The sequence below is a fragment of the Gobius niger genome, assembly GCF_951799975.1.
Source record: "Gobius niger genome assembly, chromosome: 6".
In the NCBI taxonomy this organism is placed as follows: domain Eukaryota; kingdom Metazoa; phylum Chordata; class Actinopteri; order Gobiiformes; family Gobiidae; genus Gobius; species Gobius niger.
The window spans coordinates 8392868-8419317 of NC_136857.1; the positions used below are offsets into that span (position 1 = coordinate 8392868).

The 26450-nt window shown below is 41.0% G+C and overlaps 1 protein-coding gene and 1 long non-coding RNA gene across 2 annotated transcripts in view; one reads left to right on the forward strand and one right to left on the reverse strand.

Annotated features, from left to right (window-relative positions):
* LOC306964487 overlaps positions 1-26450 on the reverse strand; it is a 409045-nt gene that overhangs the window by 173414 nt on the left and 209181 nt on the right. The window lies entirely within an intron of this gene.
* LOC306964466 (cadherin-4-like) overlaps positions 22458-26450 on the forward strand; it is a 302824-nt gene continuing 298831 nt past the window's right edge. The window contains exons 1-2 of the mRNA XM_079558468.1: positions 22458-22839; positions 24499-24610. Coding sequence (XP_079414594.1) covers positions 22780-22839; positions 24499-24610 — 172 coding nt within the window. The 5' untranslated portion in view covers positions 22458-22779. The remainder of the gene's footprint in view (positions 22840-24498; positions 24611-26450) is intronic.

The following is a 26450-nucleotide window of genomic DNA, read 5'->3' on the forward strand; positions in this document are numbered from 1 at the left end:
AAACGCCTGTGTGAGTAAACAACTCCATTTGCCTCTGCACCTCGCATTTGTTTGAAAAAATAGGACATACTTTAAGCAAATGTGCCGTCTAAAACACAGTACAATGGGCCTCACATTAAGGATTCTGTGAGGCCCATTATACTCAAGGGACTTTTGAAGCAATAAATCCACTGAAAAAGGATTTAGTGCAATTAATCACATTCAAACTCAGATACAACATTGTGAAGAAGAATAAAATACATTCAGATTACTCAAACCAATACTTTTATTCTTCAACAACCGCTCCTGATAAAAAAAAAATTAGAACAATGAACAAATGGATAGAAAAAAAAAAAAAAACATTATTAAAACCACCTTCAGCTTATCTGAGCCGGTTGTTCCCATCTGATCCTGTCTTTTGTGGCCTGAATGAACACTGCCTTTAAGTGATGGAGCTGGCACCTTTAAGTCATGAGCGGTGATAAGAGCTGAGAAGTCGGACACTGTTACCACGGGATTAAGATAAGAGGCTATAACTGCCACAGGAGTAGTCTGTGCAATCAGAGGCGATCACTGAAACAAAGGCTGTCCGTGGTTCCACTTCGCTCTGGGAGAAATGGTGCGCAGACTTTATTGGTCCCTTTAAAGCGCTTCCTCTCTTCAGGAGTTTAAATTGAAAGTGCAGGCTTTTTTTTCTGGGCCACAGTTTAATTTCCTGTAACGCAATAAACAGCCAATTTATTACACGGCAGAGCAGTATTCCCTTCGAGAGAGATCTGCGCCCAATGCAACTGCACAGTCTGACTTGAGACCTATTTCTGAAATACCGACACTGCTAGAATTATAGTCAACGTTATCTAGTGTGCACTCGTCTATACTTATATATATAACAATATAAATGATTTATTTATTTATTTTATAATTTATATTACATTGCACATACAAAAAGTGATTTTCCGTGTGTGTGTTTATGTGTGTGTGTGTTCTTGTACTTACTACTTTGTGAGGACCCGTTTGCGTTTTTAAGCAACAGATTGAGGACATTTCTGTAAAGTATGGACATTTTAGGTGGTCCTCACTTATTTGAAGGACTGTTTGAGGGTCAAGATGTGGTTTTAGGGTTAGGGTTAGAATTGGGTTTAGATTAGGGGTAGGATTAAAGTTGGGGTTAGTGTTATGGTCTGGATAATACATTATGGCTATGAGTGTCCTCACGAAGATAGAAGTACAAGATTGCGTGTGTGTCCTTGTGTGTTTTCTTCTTTAAAAACGAGTTTATTTTACAATTATTTGTTTATTTTTTGCGAATTGAGGAAGGTTTTGAAAGAAACAGGAAATGTATGTCATAGAATTATGATTGGAATAGGTTAACTTCTTCCCGCTCCTATTTGGACATGTGGGTTTGTAAACTCAGCTTTGAAAGAGAGTTTGCTTTTTGTTCATATTGACTTGTAAAAGCCTGTATGCTTCTTTTTTTGTAGCAGTGCATTATGTTGCTCTCAATGTTTGGAATAAAAATCCTTCATTCATTCATAATGCCAGCAGCATGCAGAGGATATTTCATGAAATACAGTAATTGCATAGCAGGGCTCTTGTTTGTAACAGGAAATGGACGCAAATGCATCATTTCAAACTAGGTATGCAAATTGAATGGATATCCGAACGAAAATCACAGTATGCATTACAATATGGTATACAAGTATGACATCAGCTCCAGCCATGGCGTTGAAAACTTGCGGCAGTAGAGCTGATGATGATGTTACTAGTGGTGGCATCTTGGAACATTCAGTTTTTAGTTCATTTATAGAAATAAGGATAATAAAAAAAAGTGCATTCTATGACCATTTAAGTGGATGCAGGAGAAGAGACTTCAACAGACTGACATGAGCTGGGAAATGATCATCAACAAACAGAAAACCAAAAGGGAAACACAAAAGAAAATAGCGGATAGTGAAAGTGCATGGTTACTGCTGTTGATTACTGGCATCACTGGAGAAAATGCTTTCATGATGGTGGTGGCAGATGAAAGCCGGAAGATGGTGATAATAATGCAGACATGTTCAAATAAATTCAAAGCATTGTCACTGCCACGGGTCCAGCCAAAGCGTTTGAAGCCTCTCGCTAAAGCAGCAGCTGATGTGGTAATCTACCTGACAGAGTTGGACAGAGCAGCGCTTTAGAGGCAGATCAAATGGGGAAGTGAATGATACAAGTTATGACGGCGAGCCTTCAAAGTCTCAGTCTGACAATAGTGACATGTGTTATACCCTCGAATATCTATTTTGCATTGGTGTCACATAAGAAACCGACAAGAAAATTAACAAGTCTTGTCCATTGTCTGTATTGAGAGAGCGAAAACCTCTCTTCCACAATTTATCCATAACTTATAAATCCCCAAAACTTTTTAATCCTTACCTTTTGAATGATAGTTACTCAAGAACATCCTCTCTTTCCTCTGTCACCTTAAACCTTAATGTCACGAATCATGTTTATTTATTTTTTTAAATGCACGTTTTGAGCCAGTCTGTGATGTTGTATCTTGTAAATGTAAATCCACCTTCTGGACTCCGAGGTGACGTCTCAGTGGTATCATCCGGGACAAGCCAAAGGTCTTCTCAATCTCCTCAAAACACATCTTTTTGCAAACTCCCATGGCACACAGAGAGGGCACAGAGCTGGTCCAATACTACGGAATAGAAGTTTCAATATTATTTTCAGTAAACTCAGTACATTTCAAAAGTCTAAACCTTTGCAGTTAAAGTTAGGGGGCGCCTACATTTTACCCGCTCTTGCTCTGCACGTTGTGAGTGCTGTGATCGGATTTTCCTACCGTGCTTGTTTTGGTTGGAAATCACCATCTGGGAATAATAACACAAATGTAATTAATATCTGCGATAGCTTATTAAGCCAAAGTACAGTACATGTTGTAAAAGAGCGGAATTGATTTCATTTTAACGCACCTGAGGCAGCGTTGTGGTTCGAAACATTGTGCAATTTTGTAAAATGAGAGTAAAACACCGTTTGACCTCTCCTCTCTGCGTCCCAGGGCTCAGACTGTGGGCGGCGGGTTTGTTTTTAAAAGCACGCAGGAGTAATAAAGCAGAGTGTGATGAATTGACCTCTTTCACATATTAAAGGCGGCTCCTCACACCAGTCTGCCCCGGTGCGAGGGCTGGCCATGCTTCCTTAATTCTCTTAGCTAATCCACTGGGGCTGGGGGTGTTTTCATCTCTTAGATTTAGACAATGCAATGTGATTCATGTCGGAGCATTTAGCCATGTTCACACCATCCTTCCTTGTATTCTCTAACGGAAATAGGTACACAGCGCGTCCAGCCACAACTTAATGTAGAATGAATGAAAGGGTTTGATTTTATGTAAGGATTAAAAAACAAGGACCCGTGCATTATACAGTTTTAATGGACTTTAAAACTGTATAATGCATGGCTCCTGCTTATACCATTGGTCACACAAACGGAAACTGTTCATTGTGGCCTGTTGTGCTTTTTTTTTTTTTTTTTTTTAAGTCCGGGCAGTTATTTTATGTTTTAAGCTGTTTTACCTGAAACAAAGCTCAACTCCAACTCAAATGTTTGTGGTTACTATGGAAACAGCTGCAGTGGAGTGATATATGTTTGTTAAGTGTGACGTCACGACTTCCGCTTCCGGGTCCCAGCAGACCGGCTAATATGCGAGAAAAAAAAGCATTAAAAACTCTTAAAAACAACCATCAATATTTCTGAAACTCAACGGAGAGTTACAGAACCTACTTATTTAACTGACTCATTAGCCAAAAATACTGCACCTACTGCTAAAAAAAGTAATATTTGCTAAAGTTGGTACTTCCGGGGTTAGCATTTTTCTCCGCTATCCCGGAAGTACCGATTTTGGTAAACATTATTTTTATAGCAGTAGGTACAGCATTTTTGGCCAATGGGCCTGATAAATAAGTATGTTCAGTAACTCTCTGTTTAATTTCAGAAATATTGATTGTGGTATTAAAGAGTTTTTTGTAGTTTCTCACAAATCTGCGACCCCGGAAGTAGAGCTGTGACGTCACCACTTAAAGGAATAGGCCACCGTTTTTATATACTAAGATATGTTCTTACCTAACCTTAGACCGGTTAATATATCCCCGTCTGGTCTTTGTCCGTGCGCTCTGTCACGCAAACGGAGCACATACGCAGCCTCTCCCACATGTCATATAGCTCCAAAAAAGCTCACGATAGAAGCTACCAAGCTCTTCCACGTGTTCCCTATTTAAATAAAGTTACGTGAAGTGTTTTCATGCAAAGTATATTTACACAGAAATGTAACATGTCGATTTTATAAGCAGATAAAAAGGGGTACTATATTGTGAGGCGTAATGATACAGGAGCACAACGTCCGCGCAGTAACTCCTAAAGACTTCCCCCGCTCACTTCCGTCAATAGAAGCTGCGTGACTTGTACAGAGCCTTTTACAACAAGCAGAAAATATATTTTCGGAAAGTGCTGGCGCATTCCTACCTCATGGTCGAGGTCCTGGGTCCTGTGTCGTCGTCCGGGGTGAGTTGGAAATCTGTGAAACATTACTACACTATATACTTTCTGCTTGTTATCACAGCCCGGCACGATGCACGTAAAAGGCATTGTTCACAAGTTATCGACGCTTCTTCAACTGTTCTCTGCGAGCTCTCTACAAGTCACGCAGCTTCTATTGACGGAAGTGAGCGGGGGAAGTCTTTAGGAGTTACTGCGTAGACGTTTTGCTCCTCGTATCATTACGCCTCACAATATAGTGCCCCTTTTTATCTGCTTATAAAATCGACATGCTACATTTCTGTGTAAATATACTTCGCATGAAAACACTTCACGTAACTTTATTTAAATAGGGAACACGTGGAAGAGCTTGGTAGCTTCTATCGTGAGCTTTTTTGGAGCTATGTGACATGTGGGAGAGGCTGCGTATGTGCTCCGTTTGCGTGACAGAGCGCACGGACAAAGACCAGACGGGGATATATTAACTCGGCTACGGTTAGGTAAGAACATATCTCAGTATGTAAAAACGGTGGCCTATTCCTTTAACAAACGTCTAGAACATGATTTAACTGTTGCCGGGCTAACTGTGCGTTATGGTGCGTTCATGTGGTCCTCGAGAACTCGGGCGAACGACCTCCCCAATTGGGGAATGCATGTGAACGCTCGCTCAACTGGGGAAAACGACTGGGGAACTCGGGTCAAAACAAGCTTCCCGACTTCAGCACCTGACTGCGGAAATCAGCTGATTTGTTCTGTTATCATCTAATGTGAGCTTTTTAGTTAAACACTGCTACTTTTTTAGTTTAGTGTTAGCTGTCATTATCCTTGTTGTAACAAAATTGTGAATGAAATGCCTGACATCCATGCTTGGAAAACGTGAATTTACATAATATTTTTAAAAACTAACAAACTAACGTTTAGCTTTTGAGATGCTAACAACAAATGATTAGCTCAGCTAAGCGCTAATCAATGATAAAATACCATTTTTATTTGATGACATCAAAATCTCTACTTTCCCCCCAAAAAAACACATGAACACAAACCAACTGGGGATAACTTACGTCAGTTAGCCAATCAGAATTGAATATTCATCCAGACCATGGTATGATTAATTTTAATCACTGTATTTAAAAATAGTACAAATATTGAAGCTGAGATGACCAAAGTAGGGGTCACAACCAGTCTGGTGGCTGTAAGTGGGGGTTTTCATGTAGTTCAATAACAAAAATAAACAAAAAAAGACAATAAAAAGGCTATTTTACAATAACAGTGCAAACGTCTACGATACAGAAATGCTTTCAAAGAACTTTTGTAAAGATTGGGTTGAGTCCAAAGCTATAATAGCAGACTCTTACAGAAAAAAAAGTGCACATATGTGAAAAAGAAAATCTACAGAGGAGTTGCAGAGTTGGCGCTTGGAGCCAGCCGATGGCCTATGAATATTTAATGACCACAGCCAAGATGCAGTAATTACAAGAAGAAAAGAGTGCGATAGTGGCACAGTTATTCCAGAACCGCCCGCCCCTGTCTGTTGGCCTCTGTTAGCGCTCAGCGACTCAGGTGTGACACGGATTGGGTTGAGGTCACAGCCCGTGGAGAGGACAGGAAGCAGCACAGACACAGACTGGTGTTAGTGTCAGAGTGCTGTGAATAAACAGGGAAGTGAGACAATGTGAGGTGAGCGGAAGCTGAGGGAAAAGATTTAGTTAGCGTTGTAAATTATACGTAAGGCTAGTTTGATGATAGGAGGAAACTTATTGCAGATGCTCAACACAATCTGCACATCGTTCACCGTACAGAAGACAGTCGGCCAAAATACCTCACAGATTAACCCAGCAACACTCGTGCCCATTTGCGTCCTGCAGTATATATTGAAATGCTATTGCTCAGCTTGTTTGTATTGACCACTCACAACCAGACACGGCCCGGGTCACAGGACCTGTCATGTGGTGTTAACTTCGGAGCCATAACAGCGTTGTAGTCGACCCGATAGTGGGACAGGGAAGAGTGGGAACTGGAGCTGTGTGAATTCTGATCAGGTCTGAGAACATTTACAGCCCATTACAAAAGCATCAGGCTTCAAAGACACACGCCCCACATCAAAGCCTTCACTGCACGAGCCCTGTCTGCTGCTACCTTCTACTTTAAGTCAATATGGAGAAATAAATACATGCACACCAGAACTCTCGGGGCACATTGAAAAAAGTCAAATAACTACACTAAAATCATTTAAGATGAGTGGAGTTTTAATCAGGTTAAAGTTTGGCTTGCAAGGTTGTACGGCATTATAGAGATTAAGTGTGCAACAATATCTGAAACATAAAAAGCAAAACATACATAGTGAGGGATCCAATGCAGAGAACGAATTTCCCTACGGGGATTAATAAAGTATACCTCATCCTTTACTTATAATAATATTTGGGCCACTTACATAATTCCAGGATAACAACATAAAAGGAGACGTAGGCTGTTTGACAGTAGACTGCCTCAGTCCGGTGGGCTGTAAGGAGCTGTCCAGTGCTGAAATAAGGGAATGTCAATGCATCACACTTTTTTGATAAGTTCATACAGGTCACTTGTGATGAACCAGCACATTTCTCACACCTATTTCTAATGCTACGATGTGATTCGTCATAATTAATGAAACTGACATAAAGCAAGTATACCTTGAACTTGTGAAATGTCGATTAGAAAAGTAATGATGCCACTTGTTTGTTAGAGTTAAGCATGTCATTTAGTTTAATGGTACGACCTTATGTAGTTGGATATTACCTGTCTTTTAGCTGCAAGGCCAGATGGCGAAATAAAACCAGACGCCTCCCTCTTTGTGATATCATCATTTTTCTTTTCAAAGATAAATAAAGGACTGCTCTTTAAAAGATGCCACCCAGACTGAAAAAAGCCTTAGCATAAATAACACTGTGTCCTTGATGTCCACGAACGCTTATGCAGACACCTAAAGATCTGATTATCAGGCTGCATTATTCTGAGTATGACTGTTGTTTTATTCATAAGTACATTATAAAAGCTCAAAATAGGCTTGACTTTGCATGATTTGTCCCTAATACATAAAAGTGGTGAGGTATTTAACTACCACTTTACACAGTAAGACAAGCAGTTCCACTTTGTTTAAATTGCCTCATCTTTGCTGCTAATTTGACGCGATAAAACTGAGAAAGCGTTTGTAACTTGACTGTTGTGCAGGGTGACATTCACTGTTAGGTCACATGACAGCATGCAGGGCAAACGCTTCTTACTCTGCTATTAACTGTCAGGCTGACCTAAGTTCGGCCCCCCCTAGAGGACAGCCCGGCGCTAATAAGTTGAACTGATCTGGGTTCAGACATTAAGTAGCTGGGAGTCACAACAACAGTAGCTGGGTTAACTACCTCTGCCAGGCGTGTCACTGACCTCAGCCCGGCCAGAGCAACAGGTGCCAGACAGGTTAATTACAGCACAAGCACAACAAAGAGACAAAGCGTTGACCCGCTGTACACCTCGCCAGTTTTCATTTGACAATAGCCCACGATGACTGATAAATCTACGGCGACTTCTGCCATAACTGTGATGTACAGTGAGAACCATGTTTACATACACTTCATAAAAAGACACATTTGCATTTTTTTGCTCACTGTCAGACATGAAGCCAGAACTACCTTTTATTCTTATTAGATCAATTAGAATTTAAAAAAAATATCTATATTTGTCAAACTCCAGAAAAATGAGAGATAGAATTTTCTACATTACTTTTTACCAAACCAAAGGTTTACATACATTTCATTAATATTTGGTAGAATTGCCTTTAAACTGTATATTTTGGGTCAAACCTTTTGAATATCCTTGCACAAGCAAAAAAAAAAATGCAATTGTGTCTTTTTATGAAGTGCATGTACTTCTCACTGTATATCTGCCACTATTCATCCACAAAAAAATTCAACATAAGCTAGTAAAAATGACTCAATGACTATGCAACTTTTTCTTCTTTTACAAAAAACTTTCAAAGACAAAGGACAAGCTACAGCAAATATACATTTAAAAGATAGTACCATAATGCAAGAATGCCTAGGGTGCTGTCCAGTGCTGAATGCTCCAAGTTGTCTTTGGCAGGAGCTGTCCGGTGCTGAAACAATATATCATTGATTTTTTTTTTTACAATTAAGCATAAACAAACAATTCACAACATTGGAACAGATTCATCACATAAAACATATTGAGACTACTACTACTACTTTTTTTTTTAGAATGAATACGGGCGGTACCTATTACTGGACTGTTGGGTACTGCTACAAAATAAGATCATTAGTCACTGGCAAAGCTTGGACGAGAGGCAAAATGCCTGCGACACTTTGACAACCAAGTACAGATGATGGCTGAAGAACTTTTTCCCTCCTTTTTTCCTCCCTTAAACACTGAAGTTGCAGCTTTTGAGGAGAAGCATTTTGGCAAATGAGGATCTGAAAAAACAATGTCATGGGGCCATTGGAAATGTCCAAGAGACTTTATTAATTCCAAATCCTTTGATCAGGTAAATCTAAAATTTAATAGGCTGTAATGCATACAGAAATTTGATTTTTATAAACCGATTATAGTACACACTTAAAAACGTGCTTTCCTTTTAGAAATCCCCTGAATCTACAGCATGTGCAGCATGTTCAATGCACAGCGTTACTGCCAGCAGATGAAGGATCAAACCAGATTCATCAAACCTGACCTGAGGCCAAAGCATTTCTTAATTCTAAAGTTATCAGCTCTGAGCCGACGGTTTGGAACCAGAAAGTCAACTCTGGATCAAAGTGTAATAACGGCAAAACAGCCCACAACTGTACGGACAAGAAAATCACATTTATTTATTTCTCATAGGAGAGCTGTGCCGGCTGTATCCTTAGCACTTAAGTTGTGCCATTACTGCATCATTTATGGCTAAACCTGAGGGGAAGCATGAAAAAGCAAAAGCTTTTAACAATCATAAAAATAGCTCTCTAATGAGGCGCACTATAAAACACAAAGACACATTGTATGTAGACAAAGGCTGAAGGGCAGAAGTGTTAAATGTTCTCAGTTCTCTCAAAGTCAAAGTTTTCTTCTTAAATAAGAAGAAGCAACACACCAAAGTGTTGACATTTGTATTTCATACATCAGCTGCTTAGCTTTAAAGGACTGTCACTGACACATGATGTAGAGCGGGTCGTCTTGTGACCGGGGGGTCGGTGGTTAGAATCCCGCAGGCGCACACTGTCATTGTGTCCTTGGGCAAGACGCTGGTTAGACACTGACCTTGTCTCCAGTGTCTGACACTGGTGTATGAATGAAAGTGTGAATGGGTGAATGGTTCCTTGATGTTAATGTGCTTTGAGAGCCTAAAGCAGGTAGAAAGTTGCCTGGACACACTGCTGTACCAGCCATTGAGTCTGTGACCGTCGCATACATTTCCACCGCGGTGCATACACAAGCAAACAGGAAGTGAAGTAAGCCAATCAGCAAATCAGCATTCACACAGGATTATGAATCACGAAACTCACCTACTGTCGATGTATGTTTGGTCATTTACCACCATTTGGAAAAAAAAGCTCTCACTCCCCCATGTGCTGTTCATAGATTGTTACTGAGGGGACGTCCACATCCCGGGAGTGACGCTGCTCACTCAATAAACATCTGACTGTACAGGCTTGTTTGCGTTTCTACTGCTGCCAACTATAGCTTGGGTCCCTGACTGATGTCCCTGTGTATAAAAATAATACAGAGGGGCAACATTCTGGTCACCAATTAGGTAGAAAAGTGCTATATACTGTTGTACTGTTGTGACCATTTATTTATATATTTATTTATTTGATGTAGAGACCAAGACAATCCAGGCTAATTCATGCAAAAAAAAAAACAACAAAACAAAAAAAACTAATCTTGGAATAGCATTGTGCCAACAGACAAGTCTATTGTTACTTTATTAAATCAGCCAGTTTGAAACAATCCACTACACCATTATTGTATACTTCAGATAGACACGTAGGATGAACTATGTCTCTCAACTTGCCTGAACAGCCTGCTGTTCCCCAGAAGAGCAGCAGGCATAAATTGCGGAAAGGGAAGTCTGGGCCTCTCCACTCAGACTGAGGCCTTTGTGTCCTAACCCTGTATAAATCTCACCTTTTTTTGAGCAGATAAAACATGAATGTATTCAAAATAATTCAAACCTCTTTTAGCCTTTTTTCAATAAATGCAACATACTTTGACTTTTCAGTGAAGTTTTATGTCACTTTATCTTGTGCCAAACAGAAATGACGACTAGACGCACCAAAAACTTTTGATGGCCGAGCTGCTGAGGAAAACCTAACAGTCACAGCAGGAGGCTCGCTTTCAAAGTTGTGACTTAAAGCATGATGTCGCTCATAGATCAGATCAAATGAGGCACATGGCATGTAGTTTGTAGCGCTGAGGGGAATGATGCAGCCAGGAATCTCAATCTCAATATTATAAACAGTGGGAGGAGAAAGTGAGTAGAATAGTAGTGGAATTCTTACATTTCTACCTAAATTGCTCATAAAAAATGTGGTCAGATCTTTATTAAAATCACAAGAATGACTAAACAGTGTCTGCTTAAACTAATAGCACCCACACATTTACATTTTATCATATTTTTATTGGCCATAACATGTAAACATTCACAGGACAGCGGGGAATAAGTGAGTACACCTCCTGGCTAAGGATGCTTCAAGAGCTAATTGGAAGAGCCTGGTCGCTTCTAACTTCGCCCGTTTGGAGCCATAGGAATACATTGGGAGAGGCCAAATGCTAACAACATCTTTGGTCGTTTTGCGTGACTGAGGGCACGCGCAAAGACCCGACAGGTACGTATCAACTCGTCTAAGCTCAGGCAAGAACATATCTCAGTATGGAAAAACGGCGGCCTGTTCCTCAGACCACATTTTTCGACAGAAATATAAGAAATTCCATACAGAATAAGTCAACATGAACCTTGCACCTTAAGCCATTTGATAAATATGATCACTTTGAGATATAAGTGTCGTATTGTGTGGCTTTTGCTCCGCCCTCTGACTCTCTATCCAGACGCTGCTTCCTCAATCACGCCTGCTCCAGTCTCGTCTGTTGCTTCCACCCGACCTGTCTGCACCTCGGCCCTGCCTGCCTGCATGCATTAGCCCACTCTCTCTCCTCCCCTCTCCGTGCCTCCGCTGGCTCTGCTGCTGGCTGCCTCATGGGCTTGACACTCCACTATGCACATTTAAGTATGTTTGTCGTTTACTTTATGCATGCCACGCACCATCGCATACACGCCAACATTCACGCTACATAACACCCTCACATTCCCACTTGCACTCCACACCATTCACTGCTGACTTAGACGCCACAGCTCATTCCTTATAGTTAGACTTTGTTGTCTTTTCTTGAAAATAAATCTTAATTTAGTGCACTTTTGCACCGGCCTCCCCCCTTTGTTGCCACACTGAGTCAGTTATAACACAATCACTGAGCAGTGCAACAGGTGTCCCTAAAATGTCAAGGGGATCGAGGATGAGACAGAGTGAAAGGAGAACTGTCTCTACAGTGTGTGATCTGCATTTGCACGGCACAGAAGGCAACGTGTCAACATCTCACCGCTCGGTATCCCATTGTTTACAACCTAGTCTTTGAAACTACAATGCCACCAACGCGCTCCCCTTCCTCAATTCTAACCGAGGGTGAAATTGCCTTTTTCATAATTTCCATTAGACTTGCTCTTTGAAAAATGACTCCGGCGATGTGCTGTATGATAGGAGAAGTTATTTTTCTCTCAAAGTGTATTTGCTGGTATGCTGTTTGATGGAGTGTTTCGGACTTGCTAACGGCGGTCCTGTTTTTGTCTTTCATTTCGTCAGGTGGGAGGGATAAATAAAGGATCTTATTGGGAAAGCTGTGCTCAAAAACACCTGAGCCTTGTGTTTGAGGAGACGTGCAGTGAACGTTGTGTCCACTTGAAAGGAAGTGAGAAATAAATCCAAAGGTTCAGGGCTCATTCAAACAACAAATGATTTATTGAACAATCACGGCAATGTCATCTACTCCTACATCTATGACTGCTTTTCTCTATTAGTCGTTGCAGTTTCTTGCCATATTCGGAAAGGTTTTCAAGTTAAGAGCAGAGTTGTAGGAGCTCAGAGCAGTGTTTCTCAAACCAGTCGGGTTCAGTCAGTTGCCAAAATGACAGGTATAGCCTTATGATAATGCTTCAATCAACACAACCCTGGACTGTTAAGTTGTAGTACACACTTTAACAAAGCCAAACTGCAAGATGTTTTGTAATAAGTTAAACATAACATTATTGATTTGCGTCGTGGCTTGTCACGATACAGTAAATGTTGGTTCTGGAGCTGCAGCCATTGAGAGAAACACAGAAGCAAGTGTCAAGTAAAGGAGGAAGAATATTTTTACTTTGTTCAAGAAGAAGGATTAAGACCGAGCTACAGAAACAACTCATGTGGTCGTTGTTTTTGGGGTTAGTCGACAGCCCCTGGTGGGATTATAAAACTTTTTCTTAATCGGAAACCAAACTTATGTCGTCAACCTCCTATCATAATGTACATTTCAAGATATTTTTTTGTCCGAAAGCTTGTTACAACCAAACAAATATGTTCTGTGTAAGTCCTTTTTATGAGGGTTTTGAATTGGTTTGTTTGTTTGTTTGTTACGTCACTGTCCTTTGTTGTTTACAGATTATCATTACTGGAAGCTACGCCGCAAAGTGTCGGGACGCTGCAATTAAAGCTCCCAGGTTCGACCCATACACATATTATTATTAGCCCTCACTCCTCCCCGTTTACAACAATGACCACGTCCGAGGGGGAAATCATAGCGGATTTACAGACTCCTCCTCCCCAGCTCTGACGAAGCATATTCCTAAAAAGGGCAAAAGGGCGAGGTCTTGACTGTAGATTTGGCCCTTGCGTGACGTGTAGTTCGTTCATAGCCGCAGCTCCAATGCCTGCAGTCCGGCCCTCATTAGTACGAGATTTCTATAATTTTTCTTACGAAAACCTGCCTGGTTTCTTTAATTGTAACTAACCCAGCATTATCACAGGAGGACTTTCTAGCTGTTGAAAATTTAGGAAAATTATAAACTAGGCTTTAAAGTTGTTTTTAACGTGTCTAAAGTGCAATGCATTCCAATGGGAGACTATATGGAGGTACTAGTGGCCATACCGCCTTTGCTCTGCCCAATCCCGTCAGGGCCTGGTCGGTACTTGGATGGGAGACCGTTTGGTAACACCAGGAAGCCTAGCGAATGGAGTGAGTGAGTGAGTGGTTGGTGGTGGTCGGAGGGGCCAATGGCGCAGACTGGTTGCCTTGCTTCTGTCAGTCTACCCCAGGGCAGCTGTGGCTACAATAGTAGCTTACCACCACCAAGTATGGAGTGAATAAATAGTACAATGTAAAGCGTCTTTGAGTGTCCAGAAAAGCGCTATATAAAACCGATGCATTATTACTATTATTATTACAGCAATGGCGGAGCAATGGCGGCCCCTAATGTCGTCGTCACAAAGCAGAGCAGCCAGCATTGGTTCGCACAGGACCGTTCTGAGTGGAGTTTGCATGCTCCCCCTGTGTTTCCTCCGGGTACTGCGATTTCCCTTACCACTAAAAACAGATTTCTCCAACAAAGTCAATTTTGATCAAATATCAAAATGACACGTGTAACATGTACAAAATCATATCTCCATCAGCCTCTTTCTTCCAAATACTCCAAACAAGTGCAAAGTGTCTTACCTGTGTGGTGTATACAGTGCAGAGCTCCTTCAAGAGATGATTTTGAAGTGTGTGAAAAGCTGTGTAAAGAGCACATTTGTTCTCAAGGACGTGTGGGCAACACTTTATAGCTCATAATCAAATTAAGACAAGTGAAGTGCAGTGGAAGCTGTGGATATGTCAAGAGCAGTGTTCATGTGTGAGCAGCCCCTGAGGGCCTCCGCTCAGCCGCTTCAGAGGACAGCAACGTACCAATCGCTCTGACGCCATATGTTCACGTTCTGATATGGACCTCAGAGATATCTCAGGTCTGTCATATGATAGATTTGCATCAGTGTTATGTTTGTGGAGTCAAATGTAAGTCACAGTGCCGCTAATTCTGTCCTCCAAAGCAGTTTTTAAACTATATCATTTCAGAAGCCTCTAAAAATCAGAATCATGGATTTTTGTTTCCCAATCCAAAATAGAAAGCTTATTTTAAAATCCGGGGCCTCCAAATAAAAAGTAACTTGCAAAAAGAGTTGTCACAAGTAGAGCACATTTTGCAAAGTAATACAGTGTTTTCCACATCAAGAAGGACGTGGTTAAAATCCATAAAATCCATAAAACACAGATAAAAACAATAAAATGGAGATAAAAGTGAACAGTGCAGATGCGATACTTTTACTTCCAGATTTGTGCTCCTTGAATGACCTCTGTTGGCAGCACCCTTCCAAAAGGCCTTGGACCGTATGTTGGGAATCGTTACCAGTCGGTTGCTATTCTGGTTGACCAAAGGCGTTGGAAAGACCCAAAGTTGTTTCTTCTGTTGCAGCCATTCATGCCCTTCCATGAAAACATGTTTTGTTTGTTTCTGCAAAAAATAGTAAAGAGAGTTAATAAATAGTGAGGAGAGAAAATAATGTGTTTAATCTATGTTGCCTCCACTCTTCCTTTGAACTTTGTATTTTAACATTCACATAAATTATGCTACACACAAATAGTACTTTTCCAGGGTGTATCGCACCTCAGGCCTGAAGATACCAGGTTAGGTTGCCGGGATTGAGAACAAGTTGCGCAGCCGGGGAGGTGACCACAGTCTTCAGATAAACTCTGTAAGTGCGGCTGGTTTAAATGGGAATGAGGACTTGTTCACTGGGAATTGCTGAATAATTTAGTATGGCCTTAAACTAATCTATTTCAAGCACCCAGATGGTATTTATATTGAGCAAATGCTCCGATAATTGAATGGAATAATTTAACCACTACTGTTGCTAAGTGTCAGAGAGCACCCAAGTCCAACACTATAAAAGCAACGCAGACAATATAAAAGTACAGCGGAAAACAGAGGACAAGTTTCAGTGTGACCTTTCCTTCTTGTAATTGGATTATAATTAATACACACAATCACAATGTATCAAGGGTATTTTACATGTTTATGTATTTATTTATTTAAAGGGATCATGCATATTAATTAACATATCAATGTAAATATGCCAGAATTAGCATCTGTAGTCTAGTTGTTCAGATCAAGAAAATACAAAGAAAGAGCTGCAACTATTATGACAAAAGATCATCACGCAGATCATCCACACAACTCAACTCTTAAGACAAGAAACAAAAGGACAATCGTTCAGTGGTCACGTTCAGTCAGCCAACATTTAAGTTGAGTTTTATATCTAAATGTGGTGCAGTCTTTTATGTCCACTGAGATGCTGTTCCACCTTTGATACATTGTACCTTGTCCAATGTAATGTGCTATGTAACAATGTGTAATAACTTGTATCTATGAGCTACAGACACCATAATATGCATTATAGTACCCTAACTCTAAGGGTCTTGTGTCTTATTACATTATGTACCTCCAAAGTACAAATACTCCATTGTGTAACTACATGGTAAATGGTCTCAATTTATATAGGGCTTTTATCGAAAGCACTCCAAGGAACCACTAATCCATTCACACTCTCATTCATATACTAATGTACGCTGACACTGGAGGCCAGGAGGGTTAAGTGTCTCGCTCAAGGACACAACAACAGTGTGCACCTGCAGGAGCCAGGGATCGAACCCAAGAGACCTTAGAAGATCCACTCTACCATCTGCGCCACTGTTACAAGTTCAAGTTATTACAGATTGATGCAAAAGCAGATTATGTTGTACTACATTTTGTTCAATGTTTTGTGTAAAATAAAGTGTAAACATAATTTCTATATAAATGTTTTTCAAGCCAAGACGATACATTTCAGGTACAGTATATCACACATAAAATGAGCAAGACTCAAGACTATTTGTTATATATTAACTAAATACTGACCGTGTTCCCATTCCTGTGTCAGTTTGGGTGCAAGCCACAAACACGCACAAAGACAAAAAAGATCAAAAGCTTCCCAGACTTAAAGAGTGCAGTCTGGACCACCTTTACAGTCGAGACCACTGCAAAAACGCCACGGGCTGGATGCATAATACCATCAAGGCCTGTGTATGGAGTGCGAAGCAGCAAACCAAAAAGTACAAAAATAGAAAGTTGAGAAAATGCCACAAACAGAGTGGGTTATGCAGAAAGACCTATATGGAAAAGTTAGATTGAAAAAGTGGCATTGAAATTTTAAGCGCGTATGACCCACCAACTCTGATCAAAGCATCCCATCAGCCATTCGGGGCATCTTTGGGTCAGAATTCAGGCTGCATATATTAGGACCTCGGTAAGAGCTTTCTCCCAGTGCGTCCATTCAGGGGCTGCAATCATACACTAAGCAGCTGAAAGCATCTGCTGACTCCGAGACATGGCGGTATTACTATTTCAGTTTGGTAAATAACAGGAATAAAGGGACAGGTGAACAGTACATATATATTTTCTTCTCATTATTCCATTTCTATGCGACTGCGACAATCAGACGTGTCTCGAAAAAAGGATGTGGGTGAATGAGTGCCACTTCCTACTCACAGAAAGGAGGTCAAATCCAGGGTAAGTCCTCCAGTCTGGGTGGGTTTGCTCCAAACACTTTCCCCCATGAACCCAAAATATTATGTGCTGTGGGCCAATACACGGAGTCAATATTTACTGACTAGGTTCGGGAGCAGGACTGGGCCTCAACCTATCACACCTTGCACACCAACCACTCTTGCTTTCACCGAACCACGACTCTAATTACTCACGAGCCATTATATGCCAAGCAAAGCCTCGTCATCTCAGTTTGTTTGAAACTGTCGACCCCACCCTCCCTCCCTTCATGTCTGTTCCATTTCAGCAATGATTCTCCTGCTTAGACGGGGCGTCCCGAATAGCTGGGTTCATCCGAGACGGAGCCCCCACCCACAGTCTCGCCCAGTTTCACTCTACACTATAACCTTGCGAATAAAATCTTAATTGCACTTTGTTGTGGCGTGGTCCTTGCTAGTGAATTAGGCAAAATCTAGACATGGACAGAGATGAATGAATAACATGATTTCATGGCTTTTTGCCAACACAGAGCTTCAATAAACAAACAGGAAGGGAATATATAGATTATAATAATTATACACACTTACAAACAAACCCTTAAGGAAACATGGAATAGAGGGTATGTAGAGGATGTTATACGATGGCGACAGAAGCCAAATAAGTGTCACCATTGAGTTAGGGAAATTTGTTTTGATGCTGAGTTAAAGTCACAGGCCACCGTTTTTCCATACTGAGATATGTTCTTACCTTAGCTTAGATGAGTTGATCCGTACCTGTCTGGTCTTTACGCGTGCGCTCAGTCACACAAAAACGCCGAACATGTTGCTAGCATTTAGCCTCTCCTCCTCTCCTCTATGGACCCAAACGGAGGTGACATTATAAGCGACCAAGCTCTTCCGTTTCCCCTATAAGTTTGCGTGAGTGTTTACACGATCCAAGTCTAGTCACATAAAATGTCGATTTTCTAAAGGCGTGCGATATTGTAAGGCGTAATAATACCTTAGGAGCACTTTGACGTCCGTGCAGTAAAGTTGAAGAAAAGTCAAAGCTGAAATCCATGTTGAATCATCTTGTATGTTCCAGTCACTTCCTTAAGTTTTTTGTTTGTAATAACTGTTAAGGCAAAAATACACAAAACTCGCAGTAACAACCAAATGAGGCGGAATTCAAATAGGATGATACACTTGTCAGGGCCAAACACCAGAGTCAACTATTCAATAAACGGTTCTTTGTCTGCTGAAGCTTCCTCTTTTTCAATTTATGGCTTGCAAAAAAGTGTTACACTTTTTCTCTCTCAGCAGCTCAAAAAGATGTATGAGTCACTTTTGAACTAAATAGGACAGAAGCATTCTTCTGCCCGGGTTATGAAGTGACCAAGAAAATTTCAATGTGACTTTACAGAACTCCATTCAGTTTCAGGGCTGCATGTATTATTTCGGGACTGTACAGCTGTACTTTTCCCCACGGTGTCGCTATCAAAGATAGGAAATCAAACAATACTATTCTGTTTCCGTGTTGCCCAAAGCCAAGAAAATTCCCTGATCCCAACTTTAGCCATTGTTCCGGAGATGTCAGCAGGTCTTTAAATCTGTCGTCAGCCTTTGAACGCCTCGTCTCCAGTGTCTGCCCGGGATAATGCCAGCGGATAGAAGAGGCCAGACACAGGAAACCCGGCTGGCCACATAATCCTAAAGAAATGGATTGGATCATTTCAGTCTGAAAAAATGGGAAGCAATTTTTCCACAACTGATGATGTATTTTGTTACTTGTCTAGTGTTTGGACAATGGATCCATTATGAGTCCAAGCCCAATTTTTCCCCTCACTTGATTATGGTAGAATCTCCTATAATCTTAATGATTAGGTTAAATAACAGATTTATATGCTGCACACTCCATTAAGATGCTCTGAAAGGCTAAGCAGTAAAATAAGCCAATTAAGATAGCTTACTTTAGTGAACAATTGGATATTCTGTGAATATCAGCCCTTTTTATGAACAATGCATTCAGTGAGATTAGCTTTGTTCACACATTGAATACACGTCAAGCCTTAAAAAAAAAATTTAGATTGAGAAAAGCACATGGTGTAAAAAGTGGACTGAATAGGCTCAGTGGTTAGAGCGTTTGCACTCGAACCCACAGGTTGGTGGGTTCGAGTGCTGATCCCAGTTCTGATCCCAGTTCCAATCAGTGAATTGAAGGATGTGTGAAAAGCAGACAAATCTCCCCACGGGGACAATAAAGTACACCTTAACCGAACCAACATATTTACTCAAGTATGAGAGTACTTAGAGAAAAGGCTACATGACAGCTGCTTCAGCATAAACGTCTGATTTATGGTCCAGTAGTGACAAATGTGAAATAATGTGAAAATCTAAATATTTCTAAAGAAAATCCCAGAGAACATTTACACAGAAATCATTCTTAACCACATGTACATGAATTGCAAAATACTGTTAAATGTCACATGGAGTATATAGAGTACTATATTTTGTACTCAAGTAAGATACAGATACTTCATTATAGAGGCACTTCTGGGAGGGGCAGAGGAGGAGAGCCGGAAATGTCTTTACATTCGTCTCTTGTACCTGTTAGTGCATGTGTTTATTGCTATTTTTATATGTGTTTTCAGCGTATTTATTATAGATTCTGCTTTGCTTGTGTGACTGTGAGCAACAGTCACAACAGCAATTTCCTTCCGGATCAATAAGGTATTTATATCTGTTATAATATGACCTAGAAGTAGGCAAGTACTGTATGATAAAACTACTCAGTACAATCACTTCAAAAATATCTCTGTGTGGTGTGACTGTTGTCAAGGTGATAATTCAGAGATTCAGGTATAAAATGTACAATAACGCCACATGTTTTCATTTTTTCATTTCTATCGTGCTCCACATTCAAACACACCTACCGGGCTGTCACTGTCGCACTGCTTTACTTTTCACATTTAGTTCTTTTTTTTGGTAAATTATTTGTTGAAATAAAATACCAAATTCTCCCCACTGTGTCCATATTATTTCACCGAAACAGAGACAGCCTCCTCATTCACACAGACGGGAGGAGGAGAAGACATGTCCAGCAGCTTTAGCGTACGGGACATGCCTGGACTCCCAATGACTAATGAAAGCATCGTTATCAGCCAAGGCGGGATGACTGGACCCCTCTGAATCTGCTTACGGAGGACTTGAAGCAACACGGGACTGTCTTCATCACTTTCTGTTGCAGCCATTCCAGTTTTTTTTTTTTTCCTCCCTCGGCCCTGACTTTATCCGAATGTTTTGACTACGGTAATGTGAGTGGACACAATCAACAAGCACAGTATGCACAGGCCTCCATGGGAGCTTTGGCACATCCAGGCTGTTCGGAGAAAATATGGGCTCTCATTACTCCCAGCTCATAGCTGTCAGATTTGTATAAAGAAATTCTCGACACGTGTATGCTTGGGCCAATCGTAGCAATAAACAGGATTATTTTTTGAACGTGGAGAAACTCTACTGCCCAAAAACATAAAACATGCAGTCACTCAACAGTATTTGTGGAAGTGTTTTATCGCTGCATATCGAATAAATTGCTCTAATAAGATTTGAGTTAGCCCAAGCAAAACAGTTGACAAATATTATGACAAATAATAGTTTAGCCTACTATTAAAATCACATAAAAATATATATTCAAAAATTCATGCACTTTAGCAGCAGAACAGTTGCTTAAATGTCCTATATTATGGATTATGCTTTATAAACTCATTTGGATTAATAAGACTTGGTATGTCTTGTAACCACAGCTCCCCTACCCTTTTTGTGCACATATTTTCTACATGGTGAACACACTCTACTAACATTTAACATATAGTAAAAAAAAAAAAAAACCTCTTTAAGTGTGTTGAAATATCAGGAAAGATCAAAGTTGTATCCCAAACAGACAGCCCTGACAGCAGATGTTCCTCTGGATGTGTCAGAGCAGTGGCTCTACTCCGAGCTCCTTAACTCTTGTATTTCTAATGGAATGCCAAGCTCATCTCAGTAATGCAATTTACTTATAAAAGACTTGCCCCAACTGTAAAACATTATAAGAAGTCAAAGTTATATCAATATAAAGACAGACATTTCGTAACCTTACAACCTTTTGAGCAGCTGCCACTATTTAATGCTGATGCTGCTCTTTACAGACAGTAGCTTTTATGTTACATGAGCTTGAGAATGTTCTGTACTGACCTTCAGTGTAATGTTTCCATGTTAGCAATAAGCCTGTAGAATATGATGACAGGCACATTCGTGATGAAGAAACCAATTTTTGGACTAGCCTTAATATTTTGGGGCCAGGACTGACCTGAAAAAGATGTATTTCGTAAACTCTTTTCTGGTTAAAGGTACACTACGTAACATTTTGAACTTTACTGTTGCCAACAGTACAAAACATGCTCCCAATGACCAGCTCGACACAGAACATGCTATTACTGCAGTGGGTACTCAAAGAATGGATTTGGATGAGAATCAAATTCTGCTGACTTTATATATTAGTCAACATGTGGAGAACGAGCTGGAGACGTACCCACTCCCGGTAAAGCTACAGTCATGTCTTAGGAGAGGCACATGTTTGTCATAAAATACATGCTTGTATACTAGTTTTACTTTTGGGGTAAAATTCGACGCTGTGTGGCTTTAAAGCAGAAAGTAGTACTAAGCAACTAATGCCATAGAGGCCATACGCACCACTGCAGGTGTCGTAGCATGTTACGTTTTTTACTCATAAATTGTCCGTGAGAGTAAATACTACGCTGACAGAAAAGACAACAAGAGAGAGGGATATTGTACATACAATTACACAATGGAGATTTTTTTTTTTCACTGAAACTTGGCTGTAAATACTGTTTAAGTGGCGGTAGCCTGCAGTTAGCTTTGCTCGTGAGCCTGTTAGCTTCTTCGTGATTCCATTAGTGTGCAATGGTGGCTCTGACCCAGTGCAGGAAAGCCGCAAGTGTGGTTTTCTGGCCAGAGACACCAGAGGGGAGATTAAAGAAACCCGATCATCCCATTAACACTTGTATTACCCCCAGAGGGACTATGAAAAGGATGTATTAAGGTAAACAAGTTACTTAGTACTGCTTTTAATGAAAGGTATTAACAAAATCGAGTCAATCAATTGACTTTCGAATATTGTCCGATCGACTTTTCAAGTTTTCCATTTTTCAACATATCGCCTTCTTAGGCTAAAGCGGGAGCAGTAATCGTGACTCTGGGAGGTCTCCATAGCCTTTGGTTGCTGGTCCTGAGAGGGAGAGCCAGCCCCAGTGTTGCTTTAATAAGCGCGTGTGCAGAGTTTTCTCTCACCGGCTCTCTCTTGTCGTAGGAGGGGTCGGACACAGTGACGCTTACTGCGCCTCGGAGCTGTGGAGAGGAGCGCTCACCTGCACATGACACTGCCGGGGAAACTCAGCACACAACTACTGCAGCAGCAGCAACGCACACACCACAAGCGAGGAGGGACGTAGCAGCCAGCGTGCGCATCCTGGTCGGAATTACACTTGTAGTATTTCAGGGGGAGCGAAGAAGAATTGGCCAGCGGTACCCTGTTTTAGCCCGTCTCTTCGCCCAGGCAGCAGCCCAGGCTCGCTTTGCTCGACACGATGAGACCCGTGGACTTCGCGGTGGTCCTGATGGCAGCCCTGCTCTTTGACTCGTTCTGGGTGAGTCTTTTCGAAACTAAAGGCATCTTTGTTCACTCTCGGAGGGGAAACGCAACATCCTTTGGGGGGTATAAGCAACAGCTAGGACCCTTGCGTTAAGCGGGGAGAGCAACTGATGGAGCATTGTGCTCTTAATTCTCACTCAAGTAAGCTCCTCTAAAACGTAATTCAAGTTCCAAAAATGCAGAGTCAATGACAAAAACTACAATCTGTCGGCCCGTGTCTGTCAGCAATTTGATTTAAAAAGCCGCAATCTTTAACGAGCGCGCACTGACTCACAAAGAAAGAACTAACTCCCCAAACCGCACAATTTCCCCACTTGCCACACATTTTGGGCAGTTTTTCTATACAATTTCAAGTAGCGGCGATTGCACGATTCATTGTTAAACTTCGCCCATCACAAGCTGATCCTTTGGCGTTTTTTCAGTCAACATATCTGCGACTCGCAGCCTCCAAAATGTGTAAACTTACTGGAACAAGACAATTCCATTTGTCTGTTTGTTCGGGGAGAGCAGAGCTGTAGTGCGCTATGGCTCGTCTCCATTCAGACTCCAGCCTTGGCACCAGTCCGTGTCTGCGCACACACAGTCACGGATGTGGCTGCATGGAATGGATAGCTTGAGTCAGTCTGAGCATTAGGAGACACAGCGCTGTAGTAGACCATGTGGCTACGAAGTTATTCCCAGGATAATGACGCTGAGGAACTTTTAATGGCTTGGTTTAACAGCAATTAAGGCATATTAGTAAGAAGCGACTGCCTTCTATTCTTTCAGTGCTTTACTGTACTGTAGTGGCATCACACAGAGAGGAGCTTGCATCAGTATGAGAAGTATACGCTATATTCAGAGGCTCTCATTTTTTTAGTAAGATGTCTTTGGTTTGCAGTTTTGTTGTGCACTACATATCTGATAAAGTCGGGTACTGTCAAAAGAAAAAAAAAGTGAAAGATGGAAGTGTAAGTGGTCAATCCTACTACTCAGAGAAAGCATCGATAAGCTGAGACACTGGTATGATCTTTATCTTAATATTAGCTCACAGATAATCGTCTGTGTTTTTGTCATCACGATGTACAAACCCTGTGTAACTTGCCATTGTCTGACATTTTCAAAATCCTGTGTAGTCATTTTAAAATCACAGGACATTTTTCCCCCCCAATTCCAATGTGCTTGTACTGTTTTGTACCTGTGCAAATGGCTATACATTCCATTCTATTCTATTTATGAATTTCCAATTGTATCATTTAAGTTTAGGCCCATAACCACATCACTGTAGGCCACATAGCAGGAAGGCAAGCACAAAGTATGTTTTAATAGAGATGATAATGAAAGCCTAATAGTCACAGGTTTCATTATGGATAGACTTTTTTAAAGATTTATTAATGGTGTTAATAATTGTGATAAACATGTAATAATGCTTGATATGACAATGATCGTTTCTGTGAAATATGATGTGATATTGGCAGCTATAACTGCAGACTATACTACAGCATTCCTTCTGCAAAGTATAATGACGTTATTGCATAATCAGGCCATTTATGATACAACCTATTGCAAATGCATCAAGGACCAGGTCTCTTTTAACCAAGAGCAAGCACCAAATAGAAAATCAATAGAACCCATGTTTATCGATGCCTGACAATGTATTCTTTCTTTCTCATAGATGAATAATGGGGAGCAAGCAGCCCACGGTCCCTGTCGCCCTGGCTTTACTCAAAGCTCCTACTCGCTGCTGGTTTCCAAGGATGTGGTGCAAGGCCAGACCATACGTAAAGGTAAGACTATTCACCAGATATGCGCGGAAAGCTTTTGTGCTTCTGTCAGAACTTAATGGAAGCCATACTGCTGTACTACTGCAGCTGAAAGAAAATATCAGTGCCAAGCGGGAGATGCTGTTTTTCACATGAGTGAAATGGCATTGTGGGAAAGCTGCTGCAAGTAAATGGGCAGAAAGAGGCACATTGTCGCTGTAGGTTGTTGCTAAAAATGCTGTTATGATGTGGAATGGGAACGATGATGTTTTAGTGCCATGAGCTGCAACTGCTTTCAAATGTGCAGCTCCTAAGACACATGAGAAAGAAGATGGAGCAAATGGCATTGTGCTTCAGACTAAGCACAGGCTTCGCATACGTTATTGAGAGGTCAAATAGCAGTTTACTGAGGATGATATAATTGATACCTACATTTGATGATTTTTCCAATGGGGTCGGTAATGGGCCAAGGATAAATGGGTGGTTTCTTTAGGTACAAGAAGATAACCACACTCATTATGAGAACAAATCATTGTCTAGGCATTTAGTATCATCTTTACTCTTGCCAAATGTTGCCATGACATGTTTGGACACATTTTCTCTCTGGAAAAGTTCTACGGCTCTGCAAGTGATTTAATCCAAATGTGGGCACTGTGAAACTACCATAACAGTATGTGACCAGCGTTTTGGCAGAAATCAATGGTCTATTATTGCTTATTTTTTTCTCATTTTGTTCACAACCTAAAAAGAGAGGGAAAAAAAGTCATCCAAATCCAAAAAAATCACTTTCATGTGACTTTACATAACATTTTATCACTTTGAATCATCTTCTTGCTGGCAATTTCCCCCACCATTGCTTTTTTTTAATCGCTTTTCCTAATTATTACTTATCATGTTTCTCATTAATGTTTTTATTTACCATTACCTTCACACTTGAGCGTCTCTATCCATTCCGTGTTTGTCGCCTCAATTACACAGTGAGCCGACCAAGTTTGAGGCCCGATAGTGCAGGAAATGGAATCGACATCCTGTGTCTAATCTGCCCCTGCTCCTACCAATGCCAGCTAATTGCAATTCTCTATTGATCCCGATCCTGGTCTTTTTCTCCTCCTCATAGCTGGGACTTAGCAGCATTGTTTTCCTGCGGGCGCACCGTGGCTGAGTCGCGGGTCGGCTCTGCAGCTGTACACGAGATATTTCTCAGTCTCCTTTAGACAGACGGAGACCTGGCAGGGATACAGCTGTCTAGACTGACTCTCTGGAGTGTTCGCAGATACAGAAAGACATATACAATTACAGTCTGCTCGTTGGTCAGTTTATTAGGTATATCTGGGGTCTTATAAAGTAGAAGGTAGTTTACCCTTCACAGAGGTGATCAGTAGTCAAATTAAGTTAAAATGAGTAGCATTTTTGTCAATAACTTTTATTCCACTACATCTGACCGATTAATATATACTTTCTACTCAACTCTGCTACTGCAAACACACAGATATAAAACACTCTCGGTTAAATGCACTGATTTGGTTCTGGTGTACCTAATAATTTGGTCTGTGAGGAGCCTCCTCTGCGCCTTCTTCATCCAAGTGTCTGTTATGATCTGAGCACCATTTTAGCCCTTCATTAACTTTCTGTTATAGGATCCCGGCTGGAAATGGGAGTGCGCATTAAGAACAGTGGTAGGAAGCTTTGCTCACAGTGGCGCAGTGTGGTCCTAAGCCCAGCAGGGGGTGTCAACACAATCACAAACAGAATGAGCCATCGCCGCCGCAGAAAGGGACACACGGTGCCTTATTTAGTCGGAGGGTGATGAAATTGTCTCCGTCTCTGTATTGAGACATAATCTTCTGTAAGGGCCCGGGCTAAC